This window comes from Oculina patagonica, chromosome 11 (genome assembly GCF_052425735.1).
Source record: "Oculina patagonica isolate OP01 chromosome 11, crgOcupat, whole genome shotgun sequence".
Taxonomy (NCBI): domain Eukaryota; kingdom Metazoa; phylum Cnidaria; class Anthozoa; order Scleractinia; family Oculinidae; genus Oculina; species Oculina patagonica.
This window is the reverse complement of record NC_135768.1, coordinates 20,997,616-21,011,554: the sequence shown is the minus strand read 5'-3', so window position 1 is coordinate 21,011,554 and position 13,939 is coordinate 20,997,616. Positions and strand designations below refer to the sequence as shown.

Below are 13,939 nucleotides of genomic sequence, written 5' to 3'. Positions count from 1 at the left end.
TCGACGCAAATTTGCATCTATCGACTCAAAACACTTCTTTTTATAAGGGTTTTCTTTTCACTGCAGCGGAAACTGCCTTTTTTCTGTAGTTACAATGATTTTTGACGTATTGGCGTATTGTGATGTTGAACGTCGCCGAAATGCATAAAATTAAAAAAAAAAAACAAAATGATGAGATTTCCGTGAGTCTTTTGTATTTATTTTGTCAACCAATGAAAACAGCTTTTGCGAAATCACAAGTAACAAAGATTAGAAAAATCTTGGTATAAGCAATGAAGTAATGAATTTTGAACACAAAAATACGAACTTGCATCCCTATTATATCAATTTATTCTCGGAATTCGATTTCGGTTTTGCACTTTAGATACCTTTACCTCAATAATTTAAATTTCGTGTTTTATACTGAGATTATTTCCGTCAGACCAAAGACAGTGGATGTGTTAAGCCTTGTTAATCCAAATAAACATGGGCAAAAGCTCAGAGAAACGAGAAAATACAAGCTCGAAGCGAAAACTTTTGCATTGTAGCGGCGGCCCTTTTGGAAGCCGTTTGAAAACATGAATGGAAACGCAAATATACGCACGCTTTTTTCATAGATAACGTTATAAAATGTAGGAAAATAGCTATTCATCCCCGAGTTATACATAAAAGTATCCAGTTTTCAACAGGGTAGGGGAAATAAAACAAAAAGCTTTTTGCCCCTCTTTCTGTCGTGTTTTTATTGGAAGGCAAAGTGATGTACGGCAGAAAACTTTACTAATCTCAAGATTCATTTAAAATCTGTGCAGCTGAATTCATATCGTAAATGATGTCAAATCAACAGAAATAATTCCATATAATTTTCTAGCGTATGATGATGTCATACAAAGTTAATTGCCGTTTTTCTTGTCCAAATTTTCGGCCTGCAAAGGCGATTCAACACAGCGAACCTTTCTTCAGAAAAGATAAATAAATTTCGGGGTGTGAAATTTTAAGGGTCATTTGAAATCAAATGGGTTGGTGGAATTATTCTGAATCTACAAATTGTATTATATATAGCTTTATGTACGAATAAAAACGCGCTCAAATACACATACTGCAAAAATAAACACAGCCAAAAAGTCATGTTTGTTGGCATGTTTTTATTTCGTCAGTGATATGGCTAAAAAGATATTTTACATTGACTGAAATACGTAAGCGGCAGTCTGAATATTTACAGGGAAAGCTTGCCACTTCTTCGAGGGGTATTTACATGGCTTAGTTTACGTTTCTACTATTTTAGAATTATATGCACAAATGTAGTAGGCAAATGCTACATACAAGCTGGGAAAACTTTGTTTTACCTCCAGAAAAAAGGCAGAAAAAATAATTTGTTGAAGTTTTCTCGCGCGCCCCAATCTAACGCAGACCAACCAACTTTTTTTATTCAAAATAAGGCATTTTACAGTGTTCTAGGGAAAAAACCCTTGGTCTAACAAGGAGTATACAGAAACGGAAAAGCAATCCCTTTTCTCTGAAGGTAATAAACATATTCTAGCTATTATTTTACAATTTCTTGTGTTTATTTATTTATTTTTTTGAAAGACTATATCATCAGTAGGTTTTCCCAAACTGCTCGAAGACTGGAATCGGAGAAACAACTGTTTGAAATCTCTGCAAAAAGAAAAGGACATATGTTAATAAGTAACCTGTCAATTGTTTCCTCGATTTGCCATGTTTCCATGCCGCGCGGAAACACGGAATGTTGCTGCCGTGTAGCAGAAGCAAATTTTGCTTCTTGGAAACAAAAATTGACGCTGGAAACAATGCTTTCTGTGTGGCAAAACTGGGAAACATTGGGGAAACATGCGCGCGCTATGAGTGTCTCTGGAAACATGTTTCCTCGTTAGGTTGATTTACATGACGCGATTCGTGTTGTAGTCATAAAAATAAATAAATAAATTACCTTTATTTGACACGGTGAGGATAAAAGCTATAAGCTTGTGGGGCCGTGTATTCCCGATCGAATTGGAATTTGGAAGTGTTGGGTTTTGTGGAGGGAGGAAAACCGGAGAACCCGGATAGAAACCCTCGGAGCAAGGACAAGAACCAACAACAAACTCATCCCACATATGACGCCGGATCCGGGAATCGAACCCAGGCCCCATTGGTGGTAGGGAGCGCTCTCACCACTGCGCCATCCCTGCTCCCCTTATGGCGTAAGCGTGTCACATACGAGAATCGTAGGCAAAATCGTACCGTCTAATTCTTTCCTTATAAGTACATGCAGTACAGACAAGCTAAAAAAAAGCTTACCGAGGGCGTTATATGCCTTTCTGAGTCTTCCTCTCTGAAATGCTTTGTTCCATATGGCAGACTTAAAAATATTAAAACAACATAGTTAACACAGTTTTCCAAACGCTTACTTAGTTAGATGTCTTCTAACGAGTGTCGATAAAACTACAAGCTGAACCAATAACTCAGACGCATCCTATTCTGGAAACGTCAGTTACATTAGCTAAATATCGTGCAAAGACCTTTCACGTTGCGACCTCTTCAACTATCAGCTCATGGAAACAGTAGTGAAGCAGCTCTCGGAAGCTTGTAATTCTACTGGTCCTCTAGTGTAGCAGTTGCAATTGTTTTTGGGACTAGGAGCATTGTTCCTGTTGTTTGTTTTTTTGTTCTCTCGAAGGGTAGTAGCCATTCACGTGAAACTTTGCGAGAGCTCGCAAAAGCTGCTACCTGAGTGATCCAATGGAAATCTCGAACTCATAATCCAATAGCTATTCTCTCGTTCCTCTGACGTCAGACTCACCTTCCATATTGGGAAGTGGTGTGTAGTAAAGGATCATAGGGACGCTCTCGGTGCGTAAATGGAACAAATCTGAAGTGAAAAAAAACAAAAAACAGAGAGTATTATCTAAAACCCGTGCTATGTTGAGATAAAATGTTGCTAGATCTACACGTTACAACAAAACTTTGTAACTTCTTTATAGGAACACTGGAACATCTACTTTAGCATAATTCTGAGCAGCTAAAAACATGGGACATAAGAAACCCAACAATAATGGTTTGATTTTGTAGAACAGTACTCGACAAATGACAGGAAACTATTAGGAAGTGAGGATGACTAACCATGGTGAGGATGGAAATGAATTACAATATGGACAAACTTGGAACACAAGGCTTACATGTAGGAAACCTAACAATAATAGTTTCATTTTGTAGAACAGTACTTATCAAATGACAGGAACCCATTAGGAAGTGAAGAACACTAATGATGATGACGAGGATGGAAATGGATTACAATATGACAAGAAAACCTTGGGAAAACATAAAGGTTTGACCATTAAAATTGCGCGAAAAAAATAGCCTTAATGGTTTTCTGCAACACAGAGCAAATAGCTGCTGTCCGTGCTCTTATGAAGAAAAGAATCAGAACTTACATCAACACATGTAACGCAAGACACTTGGGCAAAAGCCTCAGAAGTCACCTAGCGATGAGTTCATCATACCTTGAGAAGAATAATGCAAAGAAAGCCCTGTCCACAGGAAGGCAATAGACAGAGAGCTGTTGAGCGACCTGTGCATGGCACCACCAATCAGGCAGAGAAGTATAGAATGGAAAGATAACGTTGACTACTTTATTGCGGGATCTTCAAAAGTACATGTACCTGTCACTCACTTGTGGGAGGCGCGGTGGCCTAATGGTTAGTGCGCCGGACTCCGGATCGAGCGGTCCGGGTTCGAGACCTGGCCGGGGTCATTGTGTTGGGTTCTTAGGCAAAACACTTTACTCTCATAGTGCCTCTCTCCACCCAGGTGTATAAATGGGTACCGGCGAATTTACTGCTGGGGGGTAACCCTGCGATGGACTAGCATCCCATCCAGGGGGAGTAGCAATACTCCTAGCCGCTTAATGCTACAGAAACCGGGATAAGCTCCGGCCTGATGAGCCACTTGGCTCGACAGCAGGCTTTACCTTACCTTTTTTACCTGTCACTCGCTGAGAGAGAATCTTCACAATGAAGAGATAGCTCAGAACAGAGATGTTTGTTTTCACATTTGAAAGTGAGGGTTTTACTCCGTTTTTTGGGTGGAGAAGAGGTATCTGACGCAAAATAAGCGATCTCCCAGATCTCGATATTTTTTTAGGTTGTCATTTCGGTATTTGTAACAAATAATGATCGCGAATTTGAAAGACTACGTTCCATACAAACTGTTTTGATAGACAGAAAGAGCCAAAATAAAGTGAGGGATTGATAAGGATGAATTATTTATTAAAGAAAACACAGAATTGACTCATGAGATATTACAGATAAACAGAAGAAGAAAAATAATTAATTGACTGCAGCCCCATGAAGTAGAAGAACTGAAATAACAGTAAATGTCCTTTCCAAAGCAGGTGTACAAAGTATTGTGCTGACCCACACTGGAAGTTTTTATGGTACACTGTATGAAGACCTGAAAGTCCAGTACAAGAAACATCTCGAGCAGATTATCCATATGTAACGTGAAATTAACACAAGTGGTAATACGAGAAATGTATACAGCCCAGTAAAGAGAACATGTATTCTGATAACAGGAATTTTGTGAATACATGTATGTAACGCATTTGTTCGTATAGCATTGCAATGTTCTAGTAACACAAGCCTCTGACACGAAGAACCATCGGGTTGTGGTAAAACGTAATCAAGCTTGCTTTCAACAACCAGATCAAGCATAGTCTAAGTTAGTTAAGCATGTAGTATCTACAGTTGTACGTGTTATACAGCCGAGAGAGAAGAAGAAAGTGGATGAATTCATGATTGACTGGCACACCTCAGAAGAAGTAGAGAACAACAGAGTGGCCAAGGACAAGGAAGAACATCGGTGGTAAGATTCAAAGAGCTGGCAATCTTTCACACAATATGGTACCAGGCATGAATAAAGAGCGAGTAGTGAGAACAGGCTGTGATGGTGAAACCTGCATTCGACCAGGCCCACTGACTAAACCCGACTTGACTGCTTTGCTGAATGTTCTGTTGACAATAGACATTCAACTATTTTGTTGCTATGACGAGAAGGTCATCAACTCACTTATCATCTATCAGCCTCGTTACCCACTCATTGGCTTTCATATCGGCCCTGTAAAGACAGAAAAATATTGGTATCAGCGTGGTGCCCTGTAAAATAAAACTAAAGCCCTGGGACAGAGGGGGACCAAACAGGAATGTCTGCTAGAAAATTTGAAAACTTAATGGTAAATGCATATTGTCCAAAATTAAATTAGGTGTAAATGTTAAATCAATTTCATTTCTTGACAAAAAGTTTCCGTTTATTTGCTGGGCACTTACTTTGAAAATGTGCCCAAAGAGGTTAATGGGATAAAAAAAAATTGAAAATGAACACTCTATATGGTGTGCCAAACAGTTTCCAATCCCTGAAAGGTTGATTACGATATCTGTCAGTCCCACAAAGAGAGTGCCCCTCACCCCAACACATAACTGCCCCCACCACACCCCAAGATAGACTCCCATAAAAGAACCTGAAGCAACAATCCACGCCACAATTCTTGGGACACTTGCCATTTTTTACACTTAAAACAGGGAAAAAATCAACAATTACCCCCCTGCCCCATTACAATGTTATGTACCTGTACCTTGAAAAAACAATGCCTACTTTGCAACATTGATTTTGGGGGAAAGAAGGGGGTTCTCCATTTATGAGAATTGGTAGCGGAATGTCATGTTACAGTTGTTGTTGTACCTTGCATCCTCTGCTGAAACATATGAAGTGGCCACTCTTAATGATGGATTTAGAGGTTTATGTCTCTGTTGCCACACCTCATCTGGAGTGCGGAATGGACCCTAAGGTACATGCAAATATAACTTGTTAGAGAGGCTCATTCAAAGGGGGGTTAGAAACAGGGCCTTATGACTTTACGTAGGTGGGACCAAATGTGTGACCATTCAATTGAAAGCTATTATTTTAGCAGTAATTTCATGTAGTACTGTTTATGCTGTACAAGGTGGTTCTTACATCTAAGACTGTGGATAAAACCCTAGTGTGCAACCATTCAAATGAAATCTGTCGATGATATCTGTTGATTATATTGTTTGTGATGGTACAAGGTCGTTCCAACTTATAAGTTTGTAAATCGAAACCCTAGTGTGTGACCATTCAAATAAAAGCTATTAAGCAGTACATCCATGTCGTACTGTTTTATATGCTGTACAAGACTGTTACAATGTGGTTCTAACTTTAAAGTCTGTAAATGAAACCCTACTGTGTGACCATTCAAATGAAAGCCATTGAGCAGTATTTTCATGTGGCACTGTTTATTATGAGGTACAAAGTGGTTCTAACTTTTAAGTCTGTGGATAAAACCCTAGTGTGTGACCATTCAAATGAAATCTGTCGATGATATCTGCTGATTATATTGTTCAAGATGGTACAAGGTCGCTCCAACTTTTAAGTTTGTGGAAGAAACCCTAGTGTGTGACCATTCAAATGAAAGCTACTGAGCAGTACTTTCAAGTGGTACTGTTTATTATGCTGTACAAGGTGGTTCTAACTTTAAAGTTTGTGGTCCAAGAAACCCTTGTGTGTGACCATTCAATAAAAGCTATTGAGCAGTACTTTCATGTGGTACTGTTTATTATGCTGTACAAGGTGGTTCTAACTTGTAAGTCTGTGGAAGAAACCCTTTTGTGTGACCATTCAAATGAAAGCTGTTTAGCAGTACTTTCATGTGGTACACAACACAATGTGGTTTTTACGTTGAAGTCTATGGAAGAAATTCTTAGGTGTAACCAAATGAAAGCTACTGGACAGTGCTTCATGTGCTACGGCCCCTTGTGTGTACAAGCTGAAAGTGGTTGGAATTGACCCATGTGTGACCATTTATTTCAAAGCTTTTATAGAAAGCAGCTGTATATTTATGTGCTACTGTTTTTTTAATAATATATAATTAGCCTTACTTGTACTTTTGCTGTTGACTTCATAGAGATCGGTGGAAGAGGTGGGCTATTTGATTCCCTAGATACTATTTTTATGCTTTGTGAGTAATTAAGAATCTCCGCCGCATCTGAAGGTAGCTGTGACCTTAGCTTACGCCGACTCCTATGGCTGAGAGGTCTTGCATTCCTCAGTTCAATTTCTTTTGCTGATGGTTGCGGTGGGTAGAATGGAGAGTTGTACACCCCGGGAATTTGATGAGTACTGATTAGGTAATGTGTTTTTCTTGCTTTTGTCTGTTTAGTAAGCTAGAATGAGAAATTAGAAGAAACATTCAAACATTGTTTTAAAATATTTCATTCAATCCAAAACTCTAAGGAATTTATTGCATATAATTAACATCTTTAGTAATATAACATCAAGTCACCTTTTCTTCCAAATCTTTTTTCAGTTCCTTTTCTTGTCGTGATTTTATAGCAAACTCGTCTAGCTCTTTTCTAAAACAAAACGGATAAGAATTTTTATATTTTCATCATAAGAATCCTTGTCAAGTTTCTATATACTCAGGTATAACACTACAGCATTTATGTAAAACTAGGATAAATCCTGTTAATCGGCAAATATGTTCACCCCCTCTGATTAGGCTATCTACTGTCTCATATCAAACTTGTGCTCTTGGATTGTTATCAGCCACATCACTGCGCATACTTATCTTAGGAAGTTTACAATACTTTACCACGGTCCTTATAAACTCCCCCCATTGGGTTTAACTAGCTTTTCTACTTTTAAGAAAAAATGATTGAATTTTTAATAAAATGAGACTGAATTGACCTTACCACACATTTACAACTAAATTACAAACATATTGATAGCCGAGACCTGTGGCATCCCAATAAGCCTGGTGGTTTCTTGGAGGTCTCCTTGCCCTACCATAACGTTAATGCTATGTAAGTTTTAATTCTAAAGTGGCTAATAAAAAGGTTGAGGATGATGATGAGGAGGACAGCGACGATTATAATGATTGTTATAATAAGGTTAAGAGCAGGGAACAAAATAATATCTAATGCAGTCTTTGCATGATTCTTTTCCATTCCATAATCTCTACTTCCTATAACCCAATGAATATTCTAGGTGCTATTGACCCTATAATCGTATCGATAACACACACACCTATTTGTTGCATAATTGGAACATGATCATGTGGGTGTCCAATTACAGGTATCCAATTTGAACAACTTCAAACTGAAGGCCTGTTTTTGGACACCTATGCCATTCGTGCATCAATCATATGCACTTAGATGGGTTTTATTCCTGCTGTTTTTCTAAATATACTAAATATACCTTTGAGTTTTGCATACAAGTTTTACATACTTCCTAACCTCAAAATTTGTTGTTGATACAATTAGTTAGTAACTAGACCTTGTGTTGTACAATTCACAGAGTAATTGTGCTTGTTACTTCGAAACTGTCTTGTGCTGTGTGCTTAGTCAATTTTGAAATTTCTCGCCCAACTACTCCCTGAATTATACATGTACTCCACTCAGTCCAACTACTGTTTCTAATAAGTGGTGTCCAGCACAACTCTTACCTCACTATTTCATTCTTGGTAACAACTCCTTCTAAGTATTTCTTGCGACTATAGTAATTGTAGACATATTTACGAATATAAAAGCCTGTAAGTAAAAACAAAACTAATGAATAAATGATAATTCGATATCCATCTTAGGCATAAAAAATTATTAAACTCCTCAAAATATATGGTCGTTTTTGGAAATATTGAAAATTTTTGTCTCCAATTATACCAATTGTATACTAACTCTTACAAGTCTGACAAATAAATTGTTACAATGTTGCTTATCATATCATGTATTATTTTTTTTAAAAAATAGCTATTTTTTATCAGAATATAAAGAATAAAAATGGTGTTAGCCATAAATACAAAATGATTTGTTTTTTATATGTGTGCACACGCTAATACAAAATGTTGTCTTAAATTTAATGCTTCTTTGTATTTCCATCCCATAGGAATTCCATGAAAGAAATAAAACCTCCATTTCTATGTCTTTATAATCTGATAATGACCACAGCGCATCATTTCACTCTAGTGCCTGCATTTCAGGTTCTCTCTAAGTCATCTTTGGAGCAAAATGATGTGACTACCATCTCTGTCAGAGAATAAAGACATATGAATAGAGATTTTGCTCCTTATAGAAACAGCTCTTCTTTGGAAGATCACCACCTGTCGCATGTCCTTATTAAAACCCATTGTATCTTATATTTTGGTATTACAGTTTGTACAATGATGTAGACAGGTACAGCTGTAAGATTATTATTGTAACATACCTCTCCAGAATTTTTGAATCTGAAAAACAAAAAACAAAAACATTTAATAATTAGTTACCCCTTTGCATTTTTTCAATACAAATTAGCCTTTCAGGACGTTAAATAATAAAAGAAAATTTATTATTAATAAGATGTTTTTTGGATAGAATTTATGTTGTACTTACTATTGTTGCTTGCCTGTTATAGAAATCTATTCGCATCTTGGCAAGATTTTCCTGATGAAAAAAGAAAACTAATATTTAATAATTACTTTACATGTACAATCAATGCTTCAAATCTTCCTGACCTGACAAAATAAGGAGAATATATTTATATTTTTCTTGGAAGTAGACTATTATTCTTTAATAATATATAATTAAACAAACTCAAAGTAGATAATTATGATAATTCTTCGAAAATAATTGTTCAATAATAATCTGTTCACTGTGGTTCTTGGTGTAACAATGTAAACCATTGATAATAGTGTCAAGTGTGTGTCTGGGACAGTGAATCTGTACAGTAATCTACTGTAAATGAGTGCCTACAAGGCAAGATGTTCCTTGGTAAGGACAAAGTACAGCACAGCACTTCTTATTGTCTTCCTACCTGCACAAGTCGTCTGTAAATTTCTCTGCCTTTGTGTCCACGAAAGTGTCTTTGTATCGTTGTCGCACAGAAATGCAGAAATCTACCAAAGATACAAATATGTACATTATTTTTATTAATTTCCAGCCAATGAGAAAAGGTGCAAAAATCATTTTAAAAAAATGACTTTCCATATGTAACAATCATCAGAAAAAAATGTAGTTCTTACTTCAAGTAAGCTCTAACTTTTGTTCCTCTAAACCAACATTGGATTTTAAGTGCTGCCTGGAACTCTCTGTTTCTTTGCTCTTCTGCATCCCTGTAATAGGAAAAAAAACTACTTCAAACAAAAGTCGCCTTGACTAATTGAATGAAGTGCAGCCATCTCCTCAATCAGGCACAAATGACTAGTCACCCTCGCAAAGTGTGAGGGACCAGTTGCTCAAAATGAGGAGTCCTTGTATAAGGCTTAGCCAACTGTGCAGTCACCCCATAATGTAGTTGTACAAAAAATTGTCTTGTAACTGACATGTATAGGACTGGATGGGTTGATACATATTTCTTAGAGTGATTTTCACTTGAGTGCCAAAAGTAATTCACAGTCACTTTGGTTTTGCTTTATTACACTTAGTGATTTGTATAGAAAACTTATGCCACTTTCTCAACCAATCATGAGGACTAACATGAGGTTGAGGTCCAGTAATAAACAAAAAAAGCAGATTAGTAATGGTAATTGGACTGAGTGGAGTACAATTCAAGGGAGAGTAATCGAGCGAGTAATTGTAAAATCGGCCGAGCGCACAGTGCGAGGACGATTTGAAATTACGAGCACGATTACTCTCTGAATTGTACGACACAAGGTCCAATTACTAATTAATCATATCAATAACAAAATTTGAGGTTAGCAAGTCTTTGAGAATCTTTTTTAGTGTGAAAAAGTCAATGGTAAATTCAATTGATTGTACAAACAGTGGGAAAACAGCAAGAAAGAACCCATTAATATGCCTGTGATTGACGCGCGGATGGCGTAGGTGTCCAATTGCAGGTATCCAATTTGAAGTTGTTCAAATTGGAAACCTGTAATTGGACACCTACGTGATCGCGCGCCAATTATTCGACAATTAGGTGCGCGCAGAACCAATCAAAATCGAGAATTTTGTTATACATACGATTAAGGTTGATATTTCTACAAACTTAATGAAAAATGTAAAATTAATGTATTTATTTACCCATGTGTATGGAAGAGCTCAGGAGCTCATTAAGGGCCTCTTTACATGAGAGCCGAGATGAGTTTTGTCCTGGGATAAAAAAATTTTCATTTTATATGAGCGTGTTCATCCCAGGATGCCGGAATGTAAATTGTCCCGCCCGAGTTGAATTCATCTTGCCCCTGCTTACAATACATTACATTTCATCCCGGAAAGACTGTTTACATGAAATTTTTCGTCACGTTTCATCCCGGGATGACATTTCATCGGTGCTTAGGACAGGGATGAAATCGTCCCGGGATACATACATACTCATTCCAGGATGAAACATGTAGACAGCAACAAGAAAATGACCAGACACAGAGACGAATTTATCCTGGGACGAAAACTTTTATGTAAAGAGGCCCTAAGACATGTATGTGCATCCAAGATTGAATTGGAATTTGGAGCGTTGGTTTTGTGGAGGGAGAAAAACCGGAGCACCTGGAGAAAAACCCTCGGAGCAAAGACAAGACCCAACAACTAACTCAACCCACATTTGGCACAGGGCCAGAATCGAACCAGGGCCACATTGGTGGGAGGCGAGTGCTCTCACCACTGTGCCACCCCTGCTCCCCAGACTGCACCAAATATATGCTTAATCAGTAAACATGCTTAATCAATAAACTTACATGTAGCTGTTTTGGCCAAACACATACCAGCAATAAACTGAGTGCAAACACAATTCGATATTGTGTATTCATCACGAAAAACGTGTTTTTAAACTTTTTTGACCAAGCAAGGCTCAAAGATGGTGATAAATACTCATCTTGATTTGATTGGGTTTACTCTTCCTGTCTAACACTTTAACCCCCTATACTGTAAACTGCAGAGACGCGCAGGACCATAGGCCACGTAATATTTGAGCTTAAAGACATTAGTTTCTCATTGGCATTTGGAAAGTGTGTACCGCGATCGACTTCAAATCGAGAAATTTACCAAATTAATAAACTCTTAAAATTAACAAGCTCACTATAAACTTAAAACAACTAGGCAGATGAAGAGAAAATACATGCAAATTCCTGAATACCGTACTGTGATGTTGACAATGTTCATGTTGATATGCAAAATGCCGAAGTCTAAATTCCAATAACTTTGCAGTCTTTTGATGCTTAAAATGAACATACATAAGAATCAATACCTAAGCAACAAAAAACAATTTTAAATACTCCATCTAACCTCTTCTCTTCGTATAATTGCTCGACAACTTTCCTTCGTGACTCCATCAATGCTACGAAGGTCGCCATTTTGTCTTTCTGTCTTGATTGCTTCCATGGAAACGAGAGCCACAGTTCTCATCCCCAATGCCTGCGCTGCCACGGGCTACCGAGCGTGACTTTCCATATGCAAGCTTTGTTTTCATTTACTCTTCCATTATTATATTCATACATCCGATTTGTTATTTTCAAATTGCATAAACTCAGAAACCCTTGGGCTCCTGTGAGAAACTATTGTGAATTTCAGAAAAATTTATTTCATCGTGAATTAATTGTCCTTTAGAGGTTTTGTCGAGGGTTTTTGAAGCGGCTTGCGAAAACTGGGAACGAGTTCCTCTAATTTACGTATCTCGCAATCCATTCCCTTGAAACAGAAATAGAACGTTTAGCAAACGGTTATTCTCGATTATCCATGTATGTATTTGGTCATATCAAGAAAGGAGAAATATTTCACGTGACTTTAGTTCTATCACATTACTATTTTCATTTTCCTGGGGTAGTAATTTTCCACTTGCACTTTGTCCTACACGTGTTACTTTGTCACGCTTTCGAAACGTGGCGAGCGCGTGCTGCATATTTTTGGAATGAATAACGCGACAGCGAGGCGCCAGAAATCACTTTAGCATTAGCGATATTAGCCTACAGCTATAATTAATAAAGCTAACATACGAGAACTCCGGATTGCGAAAAATAATTTTCTTTACCTTGAACGTGAAAAGTATAGGTGGTAATTTATTTGCTATGAAAATTTTAATTTTTAATACACAGGAAGATCTAAGAGGACGCTTTTGTACACCTACAGTTTTAATTCTTTAGGAATGGGGTCAATCATTAATGACAAGATCTATATTATTTACGGCCATGATTATATTTTCACTTTTGTGTTTTAATCAAATCCTGATCACAGTTGACAGTTCGAAGTTTTCGAAACTTGAACACGTTTTTATTTTACAAAATTTAAAAAAAAAAAAACTGGTAACTACCAATTTTCTAATAGGCAATTCTAAGTTCAAAATGTAACGGAATGATGATCTGGCATAATTTTTTTTTTTTTCTAAATTTAATTTGTTTTAGTTTGATTTTTTTTATTTAGAAATTAAGTAGTGGACATGTTATTGTGAGCATAATGGTATTAGATTACCAGGGTTTTAATTTGACATAATGGATGGAAAATAAAATTCCATTTTATAAAAGACAAAAATTATCCATTAGTCTAAATTGGAAAAAGGGGGTTGGGGGATCGCTGCGCTTTAAGGATTCAAGGCAGTTCGTGTTTCTTTCTTTGTACAGTTTTCCATAACTGACTTAAATCTGTGTCCGGAGAAAAGACTCGAAAAAAAAAAAAAATCAGTGTTTGCGTTTCAGCAAAGAGCGCAACAAGTTCAAATTTAGCGTCTACCTCACCTAGATACCAGCCTTAGCAAGCGCCTCGGCTGTGTATACACAGCTAAACAAGCAGCGTCGCTTCCTTGTCTGACCCCAGTATTGTTCAGCGACGTTTTTGAAAATTAGAATAATTTATTTCTTGAAATAAATACTTTCGTAGTTAGAAAATGCCCGTACATTTTTGAATTCTGACTGGCACCACTTAACAATAATGATAAAGTTTGAAGAAGGAAGTTGAAATTTCCCTTTTGTTTACACTCGTCCTACGCTGTTTAAAACTGT

The 13,939-nt window shown here is 37.1% G+C and overlaps 1 protein-coding gene across 1 annotated transcript; it reads right to left on the bottom strand.

Moving 5' to 3' along the window:
* Positions 1-1,220: 1,220 nt before the first annotated feature.
* On the bottom strand, positions 1,221-12,368 carry LOC144630059 (spermatogenesis-associated protein 17-like). Its single transcript, XM_078488339.1, has 13 exons — positions 12,234-12,368; positions 10,037-10,126; positions 9,829-9,910; positions 9,408-9,458; positions 9,244-9,262; positions 8,489-8,573; positions 7,328-7,397; positions 6,924-7,208; positions 5,710-5,810; positions 5,041-5,088; positions 2,777-2,845; positions 2,275-2,335; positions 1,221-1,632 (listed from the first exon to the last, which is right to left on the bottom strand). The coding sequence occupies exons 1-13, from the start codon at positions 12,299-12,301 to the stop codon at positions 1,573-1,575; spliced, it is 1,089 nt and encodes a 362-aa protein (XP_078344465.1). The 5' UTR covers positions 12,302-12,368; the 3' UTR covers positions 1,221-1,572.
* Positions 12,369-13,939: the final 1,571 nt, after the last annotated feature.